The sequence below is a fragment of the Camellia sinensis genome, chromosome 9, assembly GCF_055761805.1.
Source record: "Camellia sinensis isolate YWXY chromosome 9, ASM5576180v1, whole genome shotgun sequence".
NCBI lineage: Eukaryota > Viridiplantae > Streptophyta > Magnoliopsida > Ericales > Theaceae > Camellia > Camellia sinensis.
The window spans coordinates 5,771,057-5,794,358 of NC_138969.1; the positions used below are offsets into that span (position 1 = coordinate 5,771,057).

General features: G+C 33.0%; 2 protein-coding genes across 3 annotated transcripts; one reads left to right on the forward strand and one right to left on the reverse strand.

The window, feature by feature from the left end:
- The first annotated feature begins 763 nt into the window (after positions 1–763).
- On the forward strand, positions 764–5,769 carry URED (urease accessory protein D). 2 transcript variants are annotated; one of them, XM_028201879.2, is made up of 9 exons: positions 764–1,085; positions 1,234–1,299; positions 2,140–2,214; positions 2,328–2,372; positions 3,036–3,269; positions 3,658–3,740; positions 3,877–4,045; positions 4,514–4,671; positions 5,334–5,769. In XM_028201879.2, the coding sequence occupies exons 1-8, from the start codon at positions 987–989 to the stop codon at positions 4,628–4,630; spliced, it is 888 nt and encodes a 295-aa protein (XP_028057680.2). In that variant the 5' UTR covers positions 764–986; the 3' UTR covers positions 4,631–4,671; positions 5,334–5,769. The 2 variants fall into 2 exon arrangements, with proteins under 2 accessions (XP_028057680.2, XP_028057681.2); XM_028201880.2 differs by lacking the exon at positions 3,036–3,269.
- A 680-nt stretch (positions 5,770–6,449) lies between these two features.
- Positions 6,450–16,437, reverse strand: LOC114261598 (UDP-N-acetylglucosamine diphosphorylase 1). Its single transcript, XM_028201878.2, has 15 exons — positions 15,927–16,437; positions 15,709–15,763; positions 14,558–14,709; positions 12,923–12,962; positions 12,040–12,132; positions 11,858–11,964; positions 11,698–11,772; positions 10,445–10,484; positions 10,236–10,318; positions 10,063–10,140; positions 9,625–9,768; positions 9,310–9,377; positions 8,117–8,231; positions 7,825–7,981; positions 6,450–6,725 (listed from the first exon to the last, which is right to left on the reverse strand). The coding sequence occupies exons 1-15, from the start codon at positions 16,101–16,103 to the stop codon at positions 6,628–6,630; spliced, it is 1,482 nt and encodes a 493-aa protein (XP_028057679.1). The 5' UTR covers positions 16,104–16,437; the 3' UTR covers positions 6,450–6,627.
- Between the last annotated feature and the right edge of the window lie 6,865 nt (positions 16,438–23,302).

Below are 23,302 nucleotides of genomic sequence, written 5' to 3' on the forward strand. Positions count from 1 at the left end.
TTTTTGAGTTAAAATAAGTTGTTAGAATTAAAAATTGTTTGAAATAAGTTTAACCAAACAGTTCAAAATAGTTTTTCCAAAGCTAAAAGTTATAAACTGGCTCAAAAAAATCCAAACAAACACTCCCAAAAAGTGTTGGGAAAAAATAAATACTTTAAGACTTATTGATGCACAGTATATAAACGCTATAGGTATTTGAATCTATCATATAGGATTTGTCCGTAATTTATCTATAAAAAAAACAAAGTATAATTAAAAAAAATTTCGATCATAGCTAAAATAATCTCATAACCAATATCATAATTAATCACAACTAACACAACAACATATCATAATCAAATATCACAAAAGTGATAACTAGAAGTGGGTACCATAGAATTTTTCATTAATATAAAGGTTAACACCATTTTAAATTTGGGTAAATTACAATAACTTTTTTAAAATTTAGAGAAATTACAATAATTCTTACAATTATAAGAAAAATTAGTTTAATTATATCAAAATTGTTAAATTTATTATATATCTATTTTAAATTTGGAGGAGGTCAATGTGATTTATGCTTTAATATTATATCTAAACCCTCTCAAATTGTTTTATTTTATTTAGGCTTTGTTTCGCCATAATTAAAATGTAAATTTAGTAGGGACTTTGATCCTATCTATTATAAATTTAATAATTATAAAATAGAAATATAAATTTACAATATGCACCTTTAAACGAGGTAATGAAACCTCTTCATTGCAAATATGCAATAGGGAAGATCAGAATCCAACAGGTAAAAAGTCTATTTTGTTTTAAAACCCCCAAAAAAACTTTTTAACCCCTCTAAAAACTCATTAATTTTGTTTTAAAAAAATTATAAATATGCTAAATAAGTAAAAAATTTCAATATTAATTTTTTCATTAATTTATTTTTAGAGCTCTCTCTCTCTCTCTACATTTGAGCAAGATATAGAATCCACAAACAAGCAGGGAGAGACAGAGAGATGGAAACGGGAAAGGTGGCAGTGAAGAGAGTTGGAGGGAAGTCAACGGTCACCCGATGTTTCTCCAAATACCCCCTCAAATTCATCATCCCGAGAAAGGTTGGTGCTCAATTCAGTTTCAATTTCAATTTCAGTTTCTATCATCACCCAATACATTGCAACAATCTGAGATTATAGTATTAGCTTCTTTTTTTTAATTTTTTTTTACCTTTGCTTGTAATTTGATTATGTGGGTTTTGTTTCTCAGGTGGGTAGCTCCCAAACCGATGCTGTTTGGATTTACTCCCTCACCTATGGTGGTGGCATTGTCTCTGTATGTTCTCATCTCATCGTCCTCTTCCCTTCACAATCAATCATAATCTATATAAATTTATATAAAAACTTGTATGTATGTGTGTGTATGTATATGTTGAATAAATAGTTTGAGTTGTACTTTTCCCTAATAAAACTCCTCTCTCTTCCTCTCCAACTGATAACTTATTGGGGAAATTGCATTTCTGGGAGCAAACTTAAAATTGCTACTTTTTTGGAGGTATAGATGGGTCCTTGTCGGGTCCAAGTGAAAGTTGTAACTACTACCGGGGTGGTGGTGGCATGGAAAGGCGCTGGCCTTCAATGCAGGTGAGCAGGGCTTGATTCCTGGGACACAGCTAGCGTTCCATTTATTTGGTGAAATTGACTGTGCTGTACCGCTCGTGACTCTGCCTCCTGTACCGGGGTTGGTGCATTGCCCGCTTATTCTGGTGGTGGTCTCTTCCTTTAGGTTGGGGTAAATCTAGCCATAATACCGCTTATTCTGGTGGTGGTCTCTTCCTTTAGGTTGGGGTAAATCTAGCCATAATACCGCTGTCTAGGGGTTGCAATGATGCCTTCAAGGGGTATCCTTTTTTTCCAGTTTAAAAAAAATGGTAAAAGTTGCAAGTGGGTCTATGTTTAGTACAAGTGAAAGCTGTTATGTGCCTCAATTTTGACTTGCACCGGACATGGATTGTTTTGATAATTGACTATTTTAGTAACTTTTTATAAAAAGAAGTGCTAAAAAAATAAAGAGAAGAGTTAAGTTTTGTGTACTGGTTTTTTTAGCGAAAATTGTGACTTCCCAAAATTGGCTTTTCTCTAACTGATATTGATCTTGTTTGTTGGGTAAATATAGGGAGATTCTATTTCATGTGATTTGACAATTGGAGATGGTTGCACCACAGTTTTGACCACCCAGGCTTCCACAAAGGTGAACTTATTTATTTGTCAATTAATTACAAAGAAAGGTGATTTTATAAATTAATTCATTGTGCTTTGTTTATGTTTTGATTTCTTGAAGTTCTTACTGGAATTTGAATACAGGTCTACAAGTCTGTGCAATCAAAGTGCTCTGAACAAGTCTTGGAGGTATTGGTTCTTTCCTAAAATAGCAAAGCTTGATTTCCTGAGTTTGTTGTGTTTAGGTACCATTATAGAATCATATGATCAAATATGTTCGTCACTCAGTTCTGTTAATTATTTGCTTTTGCTCTTATCATTTAGTAGGATGAAAAAAAATATTAAAAAATTAAATAAACGTTCTTGGGGTTTCAGAACTTGAATGAAAAATGGATTATACTTCATCATGGCCCTCCCTCTTATGTGAGGTCATCTGCATGCTTTAGTTTTGCATATTTGTGAAAGATAACACCATGCTTCCGAGTTGGGTTTCTGGTGGTTTTGCTGTTGACAACACGTCAACACTATTAGCATTTCTTAGAACCTTTCAGTCAACAAATCACTTATTAATTTTGGTGTGGCAAGCACTTCATGAATTGCAGAAGCTCCTTTATCTATATTATTATCATATCCATCATGATTAAAGCAGGGGATACACGTCTGTAAATCTATTTGTCGATATAGCTGAACTTATGAGGAGTTGGAATCTTGTTAGTTTTGTTGTTGAGAAACAAAAAAAGGTCTGTTGAATCTGAAACAATAGGTTTCTTCTTCCCATTCGCCTCTATTTCTCTGTATATATATAAAACAAATGGTTGCTAGTAACAATGGCTAATTTATGCCATGCAGTAGGCAAGAATTGGAAGCAATTCTCTTTTGGTTGTGATTCCAGATCCAGTGACATGTTTCTCCACTGCAAAGTACTCCCAAAAACAAGTCTTCAAAGTTGCATCCGACTCGAGCTTGCTTGTTGTTGATTGGATTACTAGTGGGCGCCATGAGAGCGGAGAAAAATGGGATTTTGAACTTTACAAAAGCACCAACCAAATCTTCTTGGAAGGCGATCAGCCTCTGTTTCTTGACTCAGTAATATTCCTCTTTTAGCTACTTGTTTTTAGTAGTTGTGTGCGGAATGTGCTTGTGCTCATTAACAACAATGTTACCAAGGAGGTTGTTTTGACATGGAAAGTTTGGACGTTGTTAAGTTATTTATTTTTATTGTTTTTCAATTATTGTTGTTCGATTAAAAAGTGGTACGTATTTTGCCTTCATTATTGAATTAACATGTTATGCAAGCTTATAGAGAGTCCTGAATAGACCATCTTATAATATCCATTTATTTTTTCAAAAAAAAAAAAAAAACACAATTCTCCTATTGAGGCAAATCCAACAAACCTGTTATTGGAATGCACTTCACTATTAGTCTGTCTAATTGGGACAATATCTACCACTTAGATTTTGCTTGTTGACATAGATATTGCTGGAGCAAGGAAGTATTACTACTATTGGCGAACGCATGCAAGATTATCAAGTTCTTGCCATGGTCATACTCTTGGGGTAGGTAGTGGGTACGTTATTGTGTATTTTAACCTGTTATGACGCATGTTTGTAACCCTAATTTCCATAGTAATTTAGTCTAGCTTAGATAAATGGAATTTTAATAAGCTAAAGACTAGTGGCTGCTTGGTTTTAGGCCAAAATTGCAGCATGTTCAAAACCAAGTTCAACAATATGTAAAGAATATGATGTCAGAGCAGTTGCATATGCCTTCCACTGCCTTGGGACGCTATGGAAAAACAAATGCTGATCATTGCTTTACCAAACCAGCCTTTATTGCTTCCTGCAGTGTCTTTGGTCCCAAGGTATTTCCGTATTTAATGATCTATCAGAAAGTAATTTTGTAGCAATATTCTGGTATAGATATTCTGCTATCACTTCGATTGCTCAATCTTTCTATGCTAGAAAACAGTTTGTAACTCTAGTGCTTAAATTATGAACATTCTTACCCAAAAATTAAGGGTTGATCCATGAAATTTTCCCTTTGCAATCGCTTTGCTCTGCCTTGCCTCTTTTTATTTTTATTTTTTTGGCTAAGTTCAAAAAATGTCTGTAACTTACGTGTGTGTGTGTGTGTGTGTGTGTGTGTGTGTGTGTGTGTGTGTGTGTGTGTGTGTGTGTGCATTTATGATTACTCATTGCTTATCAAGGTCTGGTTTCAAGTTTTCTTTACATGTTTTCGCTTATAATATATGAATGACCATATTAAACTTATTAGCTTTTTCATAAATTTAAGCTGAGTAACATGCTAGTCATTGGTTTTGTGTGCGCAGGGTGTAGGTCTTGTTGTTCGAATAGCTGCCATGACAACTGAGTCAGTATACAAGTTCCTACAGCATCAACTGATTAGCTTGGAGCCACTTCTTGGGGTAGCACCATATCATCAATAATAAAAACATTTTGCTTTATGGTGGTTTAAGCCCTTGAATGTGTAAGTGTAGTTGTTGCATCATTATTGTTTTAACTTTCACACATTCATAAAGAGGGGCTTGCAATCATGGTGAGAACACTTATTAGATTTCCAGCCTTCTGGTCCCGATGTGGAGAGAGAGGTGAAGGTTACGTTTGGTATCATTTTCATTTTCATTTTTTTTTTTTTCATGTTTTTAAAACAAAATAATGAAAATTTTGGGAATGCCCATTTTAAAAAATATATATATGGATGAAACATATTTTTGAAAATTTAGAAAACAATTTTAATTGTTTCCTAGATAATTTTCTTAAACAATTTGGCAAAGAGGAATAGCTTTTCGGAGTTAGTTTCTGTAAAATGAAAATAGTGCACCAAATGTGCCCGAAATGTTTGAAATCTTTAACAACTGTCTGGAGAGCAGTGTCAGAATGGGTCACCCAAAATTGAGTTCAAGTTAATATCATTTCTTCTTTTCGTGGCATATAGAGCTTTCTCTCTCTCTCTCTCTCTCTCTCTCTCTCTCTCTCTCTCTCTCTCTCTCTCTCTCACACACACATTTATGCAATGTCCTCTATGGAGAAAAAAGAAAGAAAAAGATCAACTATGTGTTATCAAATAAGTAATAAGATCTCCATGTTAGTGCCATGCCATTGATCTTTCCTCATTTTGTTCCCCTGCAGGAGAAGAAAAACAAGATGACCTTTCCTGGAGAATAAATGCTACTACATACACTGTATAAGCGGCAAAGACTGATCCTGAATGATTTCACTTCCTACCGCCCAAGGAGACATCATATGTTTTTTTATGAACCAATTGATAAAAAAAATGAAAAACACGTTGATTGGGTTACATGCTTTCTTTATGTGGCAACCAGAAATCAATACTGGAGACATGGTTTGTTGATTTAATTGTATGCTGTGCAGAACTCTTACCGTTTTGTTGATTAAGTCTGGCTGAACTGTGAGAGTGCGTAGCAATTTCAATGTGGCAATTTACGCTTACAAGAATTTGTTTGCATACATATACAAATACTTGGTTGTATCAGCTTTGTGGGACTTATTTTGGATTTGAATCCTGACAGCTATTATGTTCAAGCTAGTAGCATTGCTTCTAAAATCATAAGGTGTTTTGGAAGGGTCCAGTTTGTTGATCAATCTTTCGAAATTTTGTTGCTTCCATTGGTTGCAATTTTGCTTTAACTATAATGTTACATTGATCAAATTTGGATATTAGATTTTGGATATCATCTTTAACTATTTTTTTTTTTCTCTCCACAAAATCTCTCAGATCTTTCATACAAACACAACCTAGAACCGTATGAATCTTGAATTTAAAAGGAATTTCTAGGAGAAAAAGTAAAACAAATGCCCAACAAAAAAAAAAAAAAACTATATTTCATTCAATTTTTCTTCTATTTTCCTTTATCACAACACATTCAAAATTCAAACACAATTTAAATCTCACTTCTATGCCTTGCGAGAGGATATTTACAAAAAAAAAAAAAAAAAAAAAAAAAAAAACTCACTTCTCTGACCACATAATTTATTTTGTTTTTATAGAAGATTACTTAGTTTCATTCACACTTTTCCACTGGTATTTTCTTTTATCTGACCAAATTTAAAATTCAAACACAACATAAATCTCAAGAGGATTTATTTTGTTTTTATACATCTCCAAACTAGAAGCATCATTATAAATGAATTATTCACGTATCCCTACAAAACACACCCAAACAAAGGAGGCTTTCAAGGAAGCACCTTAGACTTGACTCTCAGTTGATAGGAGTAATAAGCAAATTGGCAAATAATATATTAAAAATTTATTCCGCCATTTGTAGCTAAAAATATAAGCCAAAAAGCCTTGTAAACATATCAGCATTTGTAGTGGTATAAGATTTACAGACCTCAAATTCAAATAAATTCAAACCAAAATATAGCCGCTCAAATGAAGATATTCATTAACACAAACTTAAAACTAAAACGCGATTTCACAAGGTGCATGAAATGTTCTTCCACGGCAAATAGCTTCTAGATTTTCTCCAGCGTAAGAACACAATGGTGAAACCTCCACACCTACGCTCAAGGTAAGAGACACCAATCCATTAACACAAATACAAAAAATTAAAACAAAATATTCGATCGAGGCAAAATAATGACTGATTTCGGAAGAGAATCTTTTCCAAAGTTTTGGGTGTTACTCTTTAATTTGGTCTCTTTTTCAATATTTTAAAATCCATATCAGATGAGACAGTTACAGAGACCGATTTGGTTCTGTAATCCTTAGTTTAAATAATCTTGAAATCCAGCCGAGTTGGAATTGAATGACTGCACAAATCAATTTCCAACTAGACCATATCTGAACAGTAAAACAAGAACTGGTTTAAGAACACCTAACAGGCTCGACAGGTATTGCCCATTTGTTTGAATCGAACTGAAACCCACACGTCACTCGCCTCTCTGGGTTTAAAGGGTGCTTCTATTACACCACCTACCCCTTCCCCACCTTCTCCACCAGACAACCACCACCACTACCATTGCAGCCCACCGCCGCCAACCCTCCCCTCCCTGTCACCCCTATCCACTGCCACCCCAGCCCTCTCTCCCTTATCGTCGTCTAACCAACCCTTCTGAAATCCCTTAGATCTCTCTCTCTCTCTCTCTCTCAGGATGGGGAAAGCTGCAGGGGTAGTCGCAGGTCTGGGAGGTGGAGGAGGTGGTGGCTGTGGCGGTTGAACGTGGAGGTTGGGGTGGATGTAGAGTTAGGATTTGAAAGATTTGGGGTGTAGAGAGAAGATAGGAGGTTAAAGATGAGGGCATGTTTAAAATTAGAAAAAAAGATTGGGAGCTCGCTCTAATAGCTCTTATTGGTGTGTGGGTTCCATGAGATGCGATGTTTTGACTTCGATTTTTTTTTCTTTTTTTTGATTTTCCACATTGTTAGTGCTTTTTTAGAGCTCCTAAATTAGAAGGACGTATCATGTTAAAATTATGGGGAGTGTAAGGAAATAAAATGAGAATTTTGTATTTTTGAAGGGGGTGCGGTTAGAAAGTGAGTATAATAAGCTCTTTTTGTTATGTCCCCGGATTCTAAACATTTTTAGTCAAGTCCTTCCAACAATACAGTCCTTACTCATTCTTAATATAATATGCATAGAAAAATAAGAAACATTACCAGTTGCATATAGTGGCACCGAATGTGTTAAGAAACCTCCTGCAGCAACCACCCAACGAGTGTGGAGACGGAGAACAAGCAGCCGAGCGCTCTCTGGAGTGTCAAAATTTGATCCGTTCGCATTTTTCACTGGTGCAAATTCTTCTTCACGCAATACCTAAATGTTTAAAATATTTAGACAGATCCAAAGTTCATATAGTTAAGTCTGTATTGTTCCTAAGTAGCATGATGAGTCACCGAAAAAAATAAATATATTTGATCAAATAAAAAAGAAAGAAAGAAAGAAAACCACCTCAAAAAGGGCAGTGGAAGGTGCATACGGAAATGCATCAAAAATGAATTGCTCTAATTTGTATCCCAGCGTCTGTCCATGGATTGAAGGGATTTTCTTCTCTGCAAGATGATAACTGCACAAACATTGCATGGGTTTTTAGATCAATATCTGAAAATTGACTTAACAATTAAAAAATGTTTAGATAAAGAGAATGAAAATAAAATAATTATTGGGCATGGAACAAAGTAAAATAGGAGAATACTCAGAAAGCAAACAGGAACAGAATCAACAACGCAGAAAACCAACAACAATGCCAAAGAAATCAACTACCAAACTTTTAACCCTCCATGAACAATTTATCCTCTCCAATAAGGCACTGAATTTCACAACAGAAATTCTGCTTTAAAACTAGTCCTTTCCCTTGTAAAATAACATTCATGATATTAGATAAGCTCAAATTATTCCATTAAATCAAAACATAGTCCTGACAGACAAGTTTTATTGGTCATCTATGGTAGATTGATGACTCAATGTGTGAAGCAGCAGCATATTATTGGAGTAGTAGACACAGGAAAATGAAAAGCCAGGAGGAAATAAATGAGGTGGTGACAAAAGACCAAAGGCCAATTTCGAACGAAGACCATCGCACTAATAGTAACCCATTATTCATCTATCTCCATCTTCTTTGAGCAGATGATTCAATTTTATACGAAAATGGAAGTGCTGATGGATTAAAAACCTCAAATGTTTAGCAGTATCATTGTCATACTATTTAACATCAACTGTTATTATTTGGAAAAGAAAAAAAATGTATTGAAAGATTCAAGTAGTGTATAAGAAAAAGAAAAATAAATACAAAAAACATGAACAGAAGAGATTGTTTATGACATCAAGAAGAATATTAAATTCAAGCTAGAGATTTATTACAAATGACGATTGGAAATAAGGAATCTGTAGATAATGACTTATTTTATTGCAACTAAGTTCTTCATGATGCAACTATCAAAATCTTTAGAACAATATACGTGCTAGATAGTGATCATTCATTCTACATTTATGTATCGAGAAGTTAGTGACATTACAGACAGTATATTAGTAATTCTTTTCCATAAACTAGAAGTCATATTGTTGGAGTGACAACGAATTTGATTACATCAAATCTAAAGAAGAGGTGGAGGAAAAAATATAATTAGAAAGATAACAGTACTCACATGCTGTCTTTCTCAAGACCATTTGCTACTTGGTTCAGGAAATCCAAAGTAAACATATGTAAGCACACCTGAAAAACATGAAAGCACCAAGAAATAATAATAATGCAGTTAGAAATAATAACAATGACCAATATGTTAACATTTAACACCATCATTCAGCAGAACTGGAAAAAATTTAAAGCAGAAAAATTGTCTCCATAAGGCCATCTTCATGCAGTTGGGTTAAAAAATTATTGTTAATCTAAATTTACAAGAAGAACATGATCACGTTAAGAAAATGCAAAATTAGACTGAGCAGGTCACAAAGAACCATACATTACTCCAACAAAACCGAAGTCGACCAGTTTCTTGATTTATTGCACTAGCCAGCGATTGATCCAACTCACTGTATTCAACTACAGATAGAGGTCCACCTTTGCCCCGCCGGACAAACACACCAACCTTTTCTTGCGGGTATGCCTGCATTCGGTTAATCAAGAGGTTTGAAATGTCAACGGCTTCTTAATTTTTGTACTGAAGATATAAACTTACAACAGAATAAGTAAATGATCAAGCCTAAAATCAACTCCAACAGAGTACTGAATATAAACATCGTGCAATTATAATTAGCCATTCACATCACGTGTAGTTGTTAAGTTTTGATGCTTCATCATATTAACCTTCAATGCTTGGAGTTTGAAACGTTAACTGGTATTTTTGGAAAACTGCATTTTAGCAAGAAGTAAATTCCAGGTCGTCTCCTTTAAATCTCACCTTCCGGACCACTTTTGCAGCGGCAGCTACACCTTTGTCAATAAAATAGCCCAAGAAAGTCGGATCAGCAACACGGACCTGCTTTCAAGACACTAATCACTACATCTAAGAATAGGATAAGTCGCTAAAACAATTCAATTGGCATTAATCAAAGTGAAAGAGAAGAAACTCACCAATGCATTATCAACTCCATAGCAGTCCAAATATTTAACCCCCCTTGTAGCCATATCTTCCAATAGTCTTGAATATTTCAAAGCTGTTCCATTGATGTGGAGTTCAAAAACCCAATTAGTAGTTCAACTTCAAACAATAAGACGATAAAATTACAAAGCAACTATGTACAGCAGTTACAATGCATGCATGACATTGTTTTAGTAAGTACCTGAATAAACTCCTCCATTTCCATCTGGAGCCTTTGCTACCTGGCTTTAAGGAAGTAGATTCATGTAACTACTATATAAATGTGTATCACACATATCAAATTAATAAAACAAATAAAAATGAAGACAATTTATAAAATAAAATAAAATAAAATAAAAAAATATCCTCTACAGTAAATAATAGCACGGAAATTGTCGAACTACAATGCAATCAATTCTTTCAAACACCCACAAGAGCCAAAATATTTTCTTCAGAAGTGAAAGTTATTATACATGCCCTTTAAGTAAACAAAAATACCAGAACAGAGAAGCACGAATGAAAATAATTATTTTATACTTGGAGAGAGAGAGAGAGAGAGAGAGAGAGAGAGAGAGAGAGAGAGAGAGAGAGAGAACCAGTTCAATTTTCAGTCAATTTTATGTTAAATCATATCAGTGTTATGGGGCCAAAGGTTTTCTATGCAGAAAAGACTGAGAGTAATCACAAAAATGAAAGACAAAAGCCGTTAGCAGACACCTAAAGAATGGGAAGCATTTTTCTTTTACACAACATTGTGTGCTCTACTGCTCTTATTCTGTCTTTTAAGCAAATAAATAGCATAAAATAAAAAGAAAAAAATGAGAACAAATGTATGCTCTTTCAATTTGTAATGTTGCGTATTGCATATTAATATAATGTTGCAGAAGGTTTTGAATGTCTTGGTACCACAAGGTTTCTAAGCATATCAGAAAGATTTTCGCAGGAAAAAAAAAGTTATTTTATCTTCGAAACAATCCCAAAAAAGAAAATGAAAAAAATCAAACACAACTACTTCTATCAGACCTACACAGACCAAAAGCAAGTTTTCTTGAAACTGTATTTTCCCCGCAGTGCCTGCTAAAGGCTAGAATTGTCCCAACCCTCTTCATCCCAGAAGAAATGAGATGCAAAACAATGTTAAAACCAATTACCCTCGGGGATTCATATCCTACACCTTCCCATAATGAGGGAGAAGATACCAGTCATGTCAGAAGGTTGTTCCAGAAAACAGTAACCTACGTTATGAGGTACCCATGTTGCAAGCTAAAGTGGTTATTAGTAATACAAAGAATAGAAGGAAAGCTAAGTCCAGATGATCATGCAAAGCAATAGCTCCGGCAGGTCACAAAAGAAAGCATTCATTAAATACATAGACTCTCCTAAATACAATGAAGATATAAAGATACTTAATAGTAACAAAAAAAAAAAATCCCCAGAAAACAAGAGCAAACTTACTTTGTATGGGGACTCCATTATAATTCTACCATCTTTTGACACACAAGGTATAGTGCCCTGTTGGAAGAAGGTGATCTGCATGGAAAGAATGTCTCTGAAAGGTACGCAAAACAAAAATTCAAGAACTAGGTCAAAAGTACAAGAAATGGATGCATCTTACTTGATCAGCTTCAAGGCCAAAATATTTATGGCTTTCAAAGAATTTGCGTGTGGCATCATCAGTAAATGGGCTAGTCATTATGTACCAATGTATTGGCACAAAACCAGCTGCATATAACAGAAAAATTAGGATGGCTACTAGTCAACCACTATGAACTACAGAACCTAGGAGATGAATCTCACCTTCATTTACAGATTGAGCCGCTAATTTTTGCACACACAAAATTCGCTCAGCTTGAACTTGAAAAAGTGACTTTCCAGATGGGAGTCCAATATCTGAAGTGAAGAGAAAAAAGAATATGATCATATAAAATTAGAATCTTTACCAACTATAGAAAAGAAGGAAACGGGATTCTTTGACGTAAAAGCATCCACAATGGCAAATAAAACCACATTATAAACTTTCGGCATCCAGAAAAAATCAACTGTAAATAATGTTCTTCTCATGGATGATGAAATGTGCTGATATATGATCTGGGTGATACAATGTTCAAAATATTGTATGTTAGGACTTTTGCAAGAGACAAAAAGAAAATATAAGACAAGATATATGCAATCTATATCTTTTACACAATATTTATTGTAATGGATGCACCATAATGTGTAAGGCATACCATTTGTTTTCTTTTCCAATGTGGATATTTCCAAATATTCATGAATTTCAAATTGTGAAGAAACAAATTTTTTCAATCATTCAAATTATGTCCAACAGAGATAAATTGGTTGATGAAACCAATTGGATGGGAGAAAGGATTGAGGTAAAAAGAGCAATAATGTTTGTAGCAACAGAAAAATACTTTTATCTCTTGAAAGCTTCCTTACCAAGAGGAGATGCAACAAATACACACACAAATATATCTATCAATCAATCATGTCAACTCCACAAGTAACACTGCCTATGTCTCTAAACTCAACAACATCTAGCCCCTTTAAGATGAGTAATATCAGGCAACGTTTGGTTGCACTAAATTGTTTGGATATCAAGTGAACACGATGTAATATCAGACAATTAACTTTGAATGGCAGTAAAAATTGCTTGGGTATCAATTGAAATGATGATACTCACTAAAACATCCCTTTGGATCTGAACTTCCCAGCCGAGTTCCCTGCATTAAGAATTCAATCAGGAGAAAGCATGTCTAAGAACCACCTAAAGAAGCTACATAGAAAGAATTCGATAACATCTTACAACTTGATGGTAGAGCAAGCAAATATGATATAAGAGAAGACAAACATAACAAACTCAGAAGTGTTTTGGCAAAGCAATAATAGCTTCAAATGCATATCAATCAGGTCTTGAAATTGATTTCACAAACTTCCCACATCCCATAATACCATACCACATGCCTTTGACTATCTCAAACCTAGAATTATCGACGTATAATTTCAAGAAGGATATATCATCTTCCCTTTTGGGTTTAGTCCAAAAAAACCAAATTGAAATAACTTCTTTATTGATGGATGTAGAGCTTGTCCTTTCACAATTCATGTACGTACCGAAACACATGATTGGAAAAAGGACCTCAAAAGTTTTATATGTTTGCACACAGAAATTACCACTAGATCCATATTCTATTTCAAGTCCATGGGAAATTCTTGAAGGTCGAGTGATTTGTCGACTGATGTTTGTTGAGAATTAACCTTACATAAGAATTTATTTTCTGAGTAAGAGCTGCATACAGTATTAACAAAATGAGACTCGGGCAGTTGCTAAAATTGGTGACTTTTCCCCCTTCTATTCTATAAATGTTATGATCACATAATTATTTTCATATATATGAGTTGTGATACAAAAAACAAAAACAAAAAAACAAAATAAGAAAAAATGAATTATCTACAAATATGTTAGTTTTTGACAATTACTATCGTATTAGTTATTTACACACTGATCTGTCCAACTATTTGGATTTAGGTTGATCATGCTATTTTGGCATGGATGTGATCTTCCAGTGCTGCAAATAACACAATATTCCCTTGTAACACTATCATGTATCAGCACTAACAGCTTTATATATATATATATATTATTCTAGAATTGGTTCGAGAATAGGAATCTGAAATATGTTATTCCATTGAAGTATACTGTTGGTATAGACTCCTTGTTCGTACATCATTATCATCATTTATATATGAGTTGTAAACAGATCTAAATAACAACGAATGAATTATTATGCTCGAAATGGAGTAACCAACATACCCTGACAAAATATAGTAGCTTTGACAGTTACTATCATATTAGTTATATATGCACAGTGATCTGTCAAGAAAGGCAGACATTGGATCTGGGTTGATCATGTTGTTTTGGCCCTGGTGTGATCTTCCAAAGCCACTCTAGAATGGGTTCAAAGAATAGGAATCTGAAATATGCTATTCCCATTAAAGCATATTGTTGGTTTGAATTCACTATTCGTAGATCATTAACAAAGTCATATTCTTCTTCCGTTAGGTGAACATATCCATCACCAAATTACTATGAAAGGACTGCCCAGAAAGCAACATCATAACAGACTCAGAGAGAGAGAAAAAGAGAGAGAGGGACTATTCATCCATATAATTTATAAACCAATTAAACATTATTTTCTCTTCTTGTTTTTTTTCAGTGTTGTAAATAATTCCACTGGGTAAACTAAAAGTAAGTACTTTGTACAAAGCCACACCAATCAAGTGTACCACTTCAATTACTAAACAAATAAGACAATACCTGGCCACCAGACAGAAGCAACACAGCCAACTTCCCTTCTGAGATAGCCTTCATGCCCATCTTCCACCATTTCTCTCTCTCTTCAATCTTCCTCTCCTCAACTGTGGACACACTACCCTCCGGCACCGGCTCAATGGCAGCAACCGGAAGCCCTGAAAATTTTAAAAATGCAAGCACTTTCACACACCAAAACCATCACTCTACGGAGGTTGGCATTGGCTTTTTTAGTCAATTTTTGAAAATTTGTTTGAGAATTGCTAAAAAAGTTGCTTATTTAGCCAAAAAGCAACTTTTTTTAGCTGATCAATACTATATTATATAAAGCCTACACCTCAGAGCATCTCCAACCGTGAATCAAAAATTTCACCAATTCTGAGTTCAAAAATGGCCATTTCCTGAATTTGATACTTCAGGCTCCAACGGTTCACCTTCACCAAATCTATCCCGGGACAACCGGGTGGTCGACCGGCCGGTTGACCGGCCGGTTGACCGGTTAGGCCAAAAAAATATTTTTTTTTTTTTTTTTTTCGAATTGTCTGAACTTTTTTTGAACTTTCTGAACTTTTTTCGGGACAACCGGGTGGTCGACCGGCCGGTCAACCGGCCGGTTGACCGGTTAGGCAAAAATTTTTTTTTTTTTTTTTTTTTTTAACGGTTTGAACTATTTTTTCTGAACTGTTTGAATCTTTTACTGGTTGACCGGTTGGTCAACCGGCCGGGCAACCGGTTGGTCGACCGGTGTAGCATTTTCAACGGTCAGTAACAGTGATTTGGTAAAATCTGTGTCTTGATCTCAGTTTGATGTCTTGTTTGCTGAATTCTCATTTTGGTATGACTTTGGTGCAACCGTTGGAGCGTGAAAAAGTGGGTTTTTCATCAAAATTTAAATCTGATGCTGGGTTTGGTTCAGCGTTGGAGATGGTCTCATTTGGTGAGAACGCTATCACTTTTTTTTTCCCAACAATACCCTTCACATCATACAATAATTGCTAAACGGGTTTTCTTATTCATTTATTATCCAAAACTACTTCATCAAACTGTCCCTCAATCATCAAACAATCAAAAAATTGAAATCTAAAATTGCAAACGCATATATATATATATATATATATATAGAGAGAGAGAGAGAGAGGGGGGGAGGAGAAAGAGACCTTGAGATTTAAATGAACAGCGGATGATCCTATCGATCCTCGGAAGATCCAAGCTCTGAAACACAAAATCAGATTCAAATCGCGAAACAAAATCAATAAACAGAAAATTGAATAACTAGAGAAGCAAAGCAATCTGTTGAATATGAAAATTGGATTAAAATGCAAAATTGGAAGCGGAGAGATTGAAAATGAGAGATCTACAAGGTGAGTAAATTGACCTCGATGTCCTTGACGAGAAGGTCGCGTTCTTCGGGAGAAAGGCCGTCCCAGAGGGCAAAAGCGTCTTCTTGGCCATAGTCCTTGAGCCTCTCCAGTAGAGCTTGTGGTGGTGAAGATGATGCGTTGTTGTTGTTGTTGCTGCTCATCACCACCTCTTGCGTCGCCGGTTCCCGCATTTCTCTCTCTACTTTCTCTCTCTAGATCTCTGTGTTTCTCTCTCTAGATCTCGCTCGCTCGCTCTCTCTCTCTCTCTCTCTCTCTCTCGTTCGCTCGCTCTGTGGATTGGTGTGAGCTCTCTGGTTCTTGTTGAGGTCGGTTAGTAGAGATAGAGAGAAAACGAACAGTAACGAGGAAGACAAGAAACAACCACTTGGACTGAATCAGCTTAACTAATCCCAATTTACCAAAACAACCTCTTTTTCCCTCCAAAATACCGAATTTGCCACTATTTTTCTCTTTTCTTTTATGGAAAAAAAAAAACCCCTAGTAAGTTTTTTCTAGGGGTTATTTGGCACGATTGGTATAAGGGCAATTATTTAAATAAATGTACTTATTTTGATCATATTATCTCTTTATTTTTTTTATATATATTTTTGATAAAAAATTAAAAAATATATTTATTTAAATCATCTCAAATAATTTCATAATTTCTCAAATTATATTGGAAAATAAAATTATGAAATTCTAAATTGAAATTATGTGTTTTGGATTGTAGTATAATGAAGTTATGATAATATGAGATTCAGAAGGGTTGTTTGGCAAATTCCTTAAAAATTATATTTATTGTATTTTTATTCAATTTAAGTCACATCACCTATTTATCATATGGTATATCTTTTCATTAAAAATAAAAAGTTACTAAAATAATATATTCTCAAACAATCCAATACAAAGTCAATTCCAATAAAATTATTAGAGGGTCCTATTGACATGTATTTAGTAGGAATTGAACATAAGAATTTGCCAATTATGAGTTAGGTGTTTTAACCGAGTAAGAGTGATTTTTTCCTAAAGTTTTCTAGAGTGCTACATTGTATGGTTGAGATTTACTGGTAAGTCACATCAATTTTTCTGATATGACTTACCAGTAAATCTCAACCACACAATATAGCACTCTAGAAAATTTTAAGAAAATTTCACTCTAGAAGATCCTTGGTGGTTTTAACCATTCAACCATGGATGCTTAGCTGGAATTCTCGTACATGGTGAAATACCAAGAGTTTTATAAAACGTTTAAAAACTTCACTAAATTGAATTGGGTCAATGAATCTAAGAAATAGTGAGGAAAAAACAAGTAATTAAAGATTGTGTTTTGAATTATAAATTTAAATATATATATATATATATGAGTCAAACATGAATGAAATATAAATTAAAAAAATTTCCATTTTTTTCGTCAAATCTCTATTTAATTTATAGTCTAAACATAAAATAAGAGAAGAATAAAAATAGAAAGAAAACTAGTTCCCTTGGAAAGGTTTCCATGGATTCCTAGAATTGATTCCCTGGAATATGAGCATTCTTGTGCCTAGAATTGAGAAAAACCCACTTGCCACGTGATATCATAGAACTACTATTTAAGCAAAGAATCAAAAAAGGGATAGATGGCCAAAAGAATGGGTAAATTTAAACGCATGTGAGGTGAAAGATGAGTCTTAAATCTTACATATAAGATTTGTCTTTTGTCTCGTATTTATGTCTCAATTTATAAAAATAAGCAGTGTGTTTGGTTATAATTTTTTGAAAATTTAGTTTTTTTATTTTTTGTATTTGTTTTGTTTTTAATGAATATTTTAAAAATTTTAAGTAATTTTATACCTTACTTAGATGTATCTAAATAGTAAAATATTTCTAGAAAAATATTTTAAAAAATTAATAAATACATAAAAATACGAAAAATATATTGAATTTTTATATTTTTTTGTATTATTGGCATTCAGTGTATTTTCTACAAAAAATTTCACAAATATTATACTTGTTAAGTGTATTTATGTTAGATGTGTCTAAAAATTAAAAAAAAAAAATTGCTTAAAATATTAAAAAAATTCATTGAAAATATTAAAATATGAAAAATAAAAAAATAAAATTTTCTAAAAATTATTTTTTAAAACCAGAGCCAAACAAGCTGAATAGTATAAGTTTGAGAAACCCATTAATTGAATCCAAATTTGTTTTTAATGTGTGGTGGTGATTGGGACTTATAATAAGGGGTTGTTTAGAATGTTCTAAATAAGTATACCTTTTGATTTTTTTATAAAATATGGGCTGGGTTTGAAGTAGTGTAATAGAGAAGTGATGTGACTTAAATAAAATGATATGACTTAAATAAGATAATAACTTTTTCACTTTTTAACTTTTTTAAGACACCCCAAACTAGGCCTAAATCTAAATTACATATTAATATTTTTGAGTAAAAATTTTAAATATATAATATTATTATTGTACAAAATTTCTATATTAGCATCATCATCACTCCACAAAGGAAATGAGCTTTTTACTTATGGAATTATGGTGCAGTTATAGAATAAAGAATTATGATAGAGAACTTAGAGACAAAGAAGAAAGCAAAAAGATGGAGAGAAGTTGAAGGGAATTTACATGCTTCATTATGTTAGCATAAAGGCCAATATATAGACTTACAAGAGGGGAATACAAACAAAATATAACTTATTGCATATCTAATTTCATATCTAACCTATCTAACTTTGTAAGACTTTACGTCTTAAAAGTTGCCAATTTTTCTAACTCTTTAGGCAAGCCTAGTCATAAGCTTTTTGAAAAATCTACCTAAAAGTAAATACAAAGAGACAAAAATAAATACAAAAGGACTACAATTATTTGCTCTTTGCTACAGCTTTTTCAATTATATACACTGATACACACTGTCTACCTTCCCCGGTTTTCAAAGAGATAGACTGTTGTAGGTAAGCTTTGGCTGAGCTGATTTGTCGTGTAGCGTCGGTTGAAAGGATGTGGCTGATCATTTTCGTCCAAATAATGCAGATTGCTCCACGTGTCCTGGATAAGGTTGGAGTCGATCAGGAGACAGCTGCATTTGATAGTGGGGTCCACTATGCTTCCATCCTGTTGATGAGATTGTGATATTCTTCATCAGTCTCTGATGGAGGGAAATCTGGATCTTGACTGTATTGCTCATTCCGAAAATGTTCTACATCATCCGCGGTCATGGCTAGTTCTGACGGAAGATCCAAATTATTTCTCTTTTTGAGATTTATTAACATGTCAAGAGCCTCATTAATTTGCGTTGGAGACTTTTGATATGTTATGGGAAAATGGGTTACAAATAATATTCTTCCATCTGTAACCATGAATGGCAATTTTGCTGAGCCATGGATGTTGGACGCTGCTTATGAAACAGATATTAGACTGTCTATCCAATATTCTGTTAAAGAAATTTTTTGGATATTTTCCAATCGCTCTCTCCGGTGATCTTCATCTAAATAATCATCTTCAAATTCAAAATCTTCAGTTTCTTTAAGATATCAAATTTGGTATGGTTGGAAAAAGTGTTCTCGTTCTCGCCAACCAACAGTACTGGAGATCCAAAAAGTAAAATATTTGCTCCATCAAAAGCCTTTTACTATCCATGAGAGTATTGTTTTGATGATCATTGGATAATCTATCCATTGAATTGGATCTAAAATTTAGAAAATAACTTGATTAGTTATTCCCCAATCTATATCCTCAAAAAACCACATGTCATGGTTTGCCATGATGGTTATTTTGAGAATTTCATCTTTCAAATTTAATTTATCATAAGATCGTTCTAAGATTTGTCTAATCTTATCATGACGATCTTCAACCTGATTTTTGATTAACATAAAAAATTCTTTTAGAAGCAAAGTTCTTGCTTTTTCAAAAAGACAAATTCTTTTTATTTGTTCAAAAACTGGATCAGAAAACTCATCTGATATGAGGTCTAATAGTTGAAGAAAATTGTTTATTTTTTCAAAATTAAAATCTTCATTCCAATTCATTTGTTTAAGAATATTGAAACAAAGATTTTACAAATCTTTTAATTTAGCTGTTTGCTCAGCTAATTTGTTGGCCAAAACTCTCATGTGTTTTCGAAATTTCACTTTGTTGTCTACAATATGAGTTTTCCAAACTCCATTGAGTTCTGTATAAATTTCTCTGGATATACCAGGATTGAAAAAATCTTTTATTTTAGACTCATCTAGTTTAGATGTCTGAATATTAGTTGGAACTGGGTTAGCTCTCATTTGACAAAAATTCTTTTGATAAACAAGCATAGCTGGTGAACTGTAAAAAAACTTTTTTAGCTTTGGTCATGCTATCATATGCTTTTATAGCTCGCTCCTGAATATCCACAAACTTGTATTTTGCAATCATTCCATTCTGTGTAAATTCCAGGTTGTTTTCCTGCAAACACAACATAAACTTTTTCTTCTTTGGGGTTTGCTTTTTTAGCAATTGTCACCCAATCTCCTTGAGCGGGTTGTTTACCCTTATCCATTGTTTCCTCTTGGTCTAGAGGTCTTCTACAAAAATTAAATTTACTTGTTTAGCAATTTAATTTTCTAAAATAATTTCTGCTAAGAAAATCTGTAAGAAAATTATTAGTACCTTTAAGATGTTCTACTTCAAAAGTATATTCAGAAATTTTATTATATCAGGCTAATCTTCTTCCTTGTTCAATAGGATTTTTATTGATCAAGAAATCTCTTACTGCCTTATTATCAGTGCGTACAATAAAATTTTCTAGGGCTAAATAAATATGAAAACTCTTTATTGCCAATTTTATTGTAAGTAATTCTTTTTTGAAAATAATATATTTCTGTTCATTTGGTTTAAATGTTCTAGAATTATATCTACAAATTAACTCTTCTTTTTGTAATTTTATTGGTATTGGATTTTTTCTTGGTCTAATCCCATTTTCTAATAAAGGTATCTCTTTATCATACCATAAATTACTTGGTATTGCTTTAAGAACACATCCCCAGCATGCTTCTGAGGCATCTGTTTCTAAAATTAATTTATCACCTGTTTTAGGAAGATAAACATCTGGTAAAGTTTTAACATTTTCTTTAATTTGTTTAATTAAAGCAACATCTTCTGCTGTCCATTCAAAAATAACATTTTCCCTTAATTTGGTTAACTAAGGAATTTCTATTTTTGAAAATTTTTTAATAAAATTTCGTCCATAATTTAAAATGCCTAATAGACTCTGTAATTGTGTTATATTTTCAAGAGTATTAGGAAAATCTCGTACTTTGGACAAAATATGTTCATGTAATTTTAAACCTTTTTGGTCTAAAATTATTCCCAAAAATTCAATTGATTCTTTTTCTAATTCAATCTTTTTTGGAGACAAAATAATTCCATGTTTTCGGAATCTTTCACAAAGTAATTTTAAATGTTTATTATGCTCCTCCTTGGTTTTAGAGAAGATAAGTATATCATCAATATAAACTACACAACAATCTTTAAGATCCTTAAAAATTGTATCCATCTACCGTTGAAATACCTGTGGTGCAATATTTAACCCAAAAGGCATAACATTCCAGTGGTAATGTCCTCTAGGTGTACTGAAAGCTGTCAATTTTTTTGACTCTTCAGTCAATTGAATTTGCCAAAATCCACTTTTACGATCAAATTTGCTAAAGATTTTTTATCCTTTGGTTAAGTTAATCAAAATATCTTTTCGTGGAATAAAATATCCATCAAATTCTAAATTTTCATTTAGCCGTTTATAGTTGACTACCATTCGGGTTTTTTCTCTTTTAATTTCAGCATGGTTTCTTACCATAAAAGCTGGACTAGAGTGAGGGCTTTTAGTTTTTTCAATTAACTTTTGTCTAAAAGTTCCTGGAGTTGAATATCAAATTCATCTATATCTTATCTAGTATAGATCATCGGTCTTACTCTAATGATAACATTAGGGTCTTTCAATTTTAAACTACAATAACGTGGGCTACGTTGCCGTAGTTTTAATGGATGTTCACTAAAATTTTCTTCTAAAATTTTATAAATCCAATATGATTCATCAATAGTTTTGATGATGGGAGTTAAATCACCACGCGGCACGGGCGCAAACTCTTTATCACAAATGTATTTATGTTGTTTTAATAAGGGAATATGAATTAAGACATTGTTTATGCTTAATGAAATAGTCTTTTCCTGTATTTGCATTGGAAGGTATTTATGTATAAAATTATTACCAAGAAGGAAATCTCTATGCATATACAGAAAATATAAAATTTTTGATATAATGAATTTGCTTTCATTTAACCAAATAGCTATATTTTTAACCTTGAATTGTATGGAAGTATGGTTGCCATTTATTCCAGTAACTAAAATTGGATGTTTCATTAATGTTCATTTTTCTTTTGGTATGACAATCCATTTACATGAGCTGGCTGTAGCTCCTGAGGCTATAGGGTTTATAACCTGCAAAATTAAATGTTCCCAATACATATGTATATCTTCTTTTTCCTTGGCTAGGAGAAAAAATAATATCATCATTTTTTGTTTGAAAATGATACATATATGCGGACTTAATATGTTCAAGTTTTCTTGTTCCTGGAAAAATAGGAATCTGAACATTGTTTGAAGTAATAGATTCTTGATTAGAATTATTACTTGATTCTGCAATGCTTAACTTTGAAAATGATTTGTTAGGAAAATCTTTTTCAAATACAGAAATTGATCTTTTAATTTTTGGAACTGTATTTTCAATATATAAATTTTTTCCTGGTACTTGCATTTGTAATTGTGTAGGTTTTTTTGTTTTAGAAGATTCTCCTTGTCCCACTAGGTCTTGGATTAACCATTGTCGATGGACTTCTAAATCGCTCCAATTCATTAGACGAGGTTGTATTACCGTGTCAAATGGTCTTGGTTCAAAGATTTCAACGATTTTATTATCGTTTGATCTTGTTTTTGTTTCAAGAAATTTGGTTAATTCGTGAATTGTTTTCCAATAAATAGCCAAATCATGAGAATTTGATTTCATTCCTAATCCTTGTGTTTTAATTCTTATTCTGACTGTATCTTCAAGATTAGGATCATTTATGGAAATAAAGAAATTTGGTCTAACATTAAACCAAACTACTCCATTAGCCAAATTAGACTGAATTCCTCCAATGATTGCTTTCATTGGGTCGAAAAATCTTTTGTCAAAAATTACTTCCAAAATAGGAGTATCTATCCCTTGGCGAAATAAGGCTGTTATGGTTACTTGAATTAATCCAATATGAATATATTGAATTTCAGGATATTTCTTTTTCCATCTTGCAACCTTTTTCTTATCAAAAAAAGAAAGATCAATATTTCCTTCTTCTGATCATTTTGCTTGAGTGTTACCACTGTATTGTTCAAACAATCTTGCTGA

Bases quoted from the DNA above. Each gene is read 5' to 3' on its own strand.
- URED (XM_028201879.2), top strand. From the start codon at position 987: ATGGAAACGGGAAAGGTGGCAGTGAAGAGAGTTGGAGGGAAGTCAACG. The intron at 3,741-3,876 runs GTAGGTAGTGGG...GCTTGGTTTTAG, and splicing joins GCCATGGTCATACTCTTGGG to GCCAAAATTGCAGCATGTTC. The intron at 4,046-4,513 runs GTATTTCCGTAT...TTGTGTGCGCAG, and splicing joins GCAGTGTCTTTGGTCCCAAG to GGTGTAGGTCTTGTTGTTCG.
- LOC114261598 (XM_028201878.2), bottom strand. From the start codon at position 16,103: ATGCGGGAACCGGCGACGCAAGAGGTGGTGATGAGCAGCAACAACAAC. The intron at 10,485-11,697 runs GTAAGTTTGCTC...CCTTAAAGCCAG, and splicing joins TAATGGAGTCCCCATACAAA to GTAGCAAAGGCTCCAGATGG. The intron at 9,378-9,624 runs GTATGGTTCTTT...CATGTTTTTCAG, and splicing joins TTCGGTTTTGTTGGAGTAAT to GTGTGCTTACATATGTTTAC.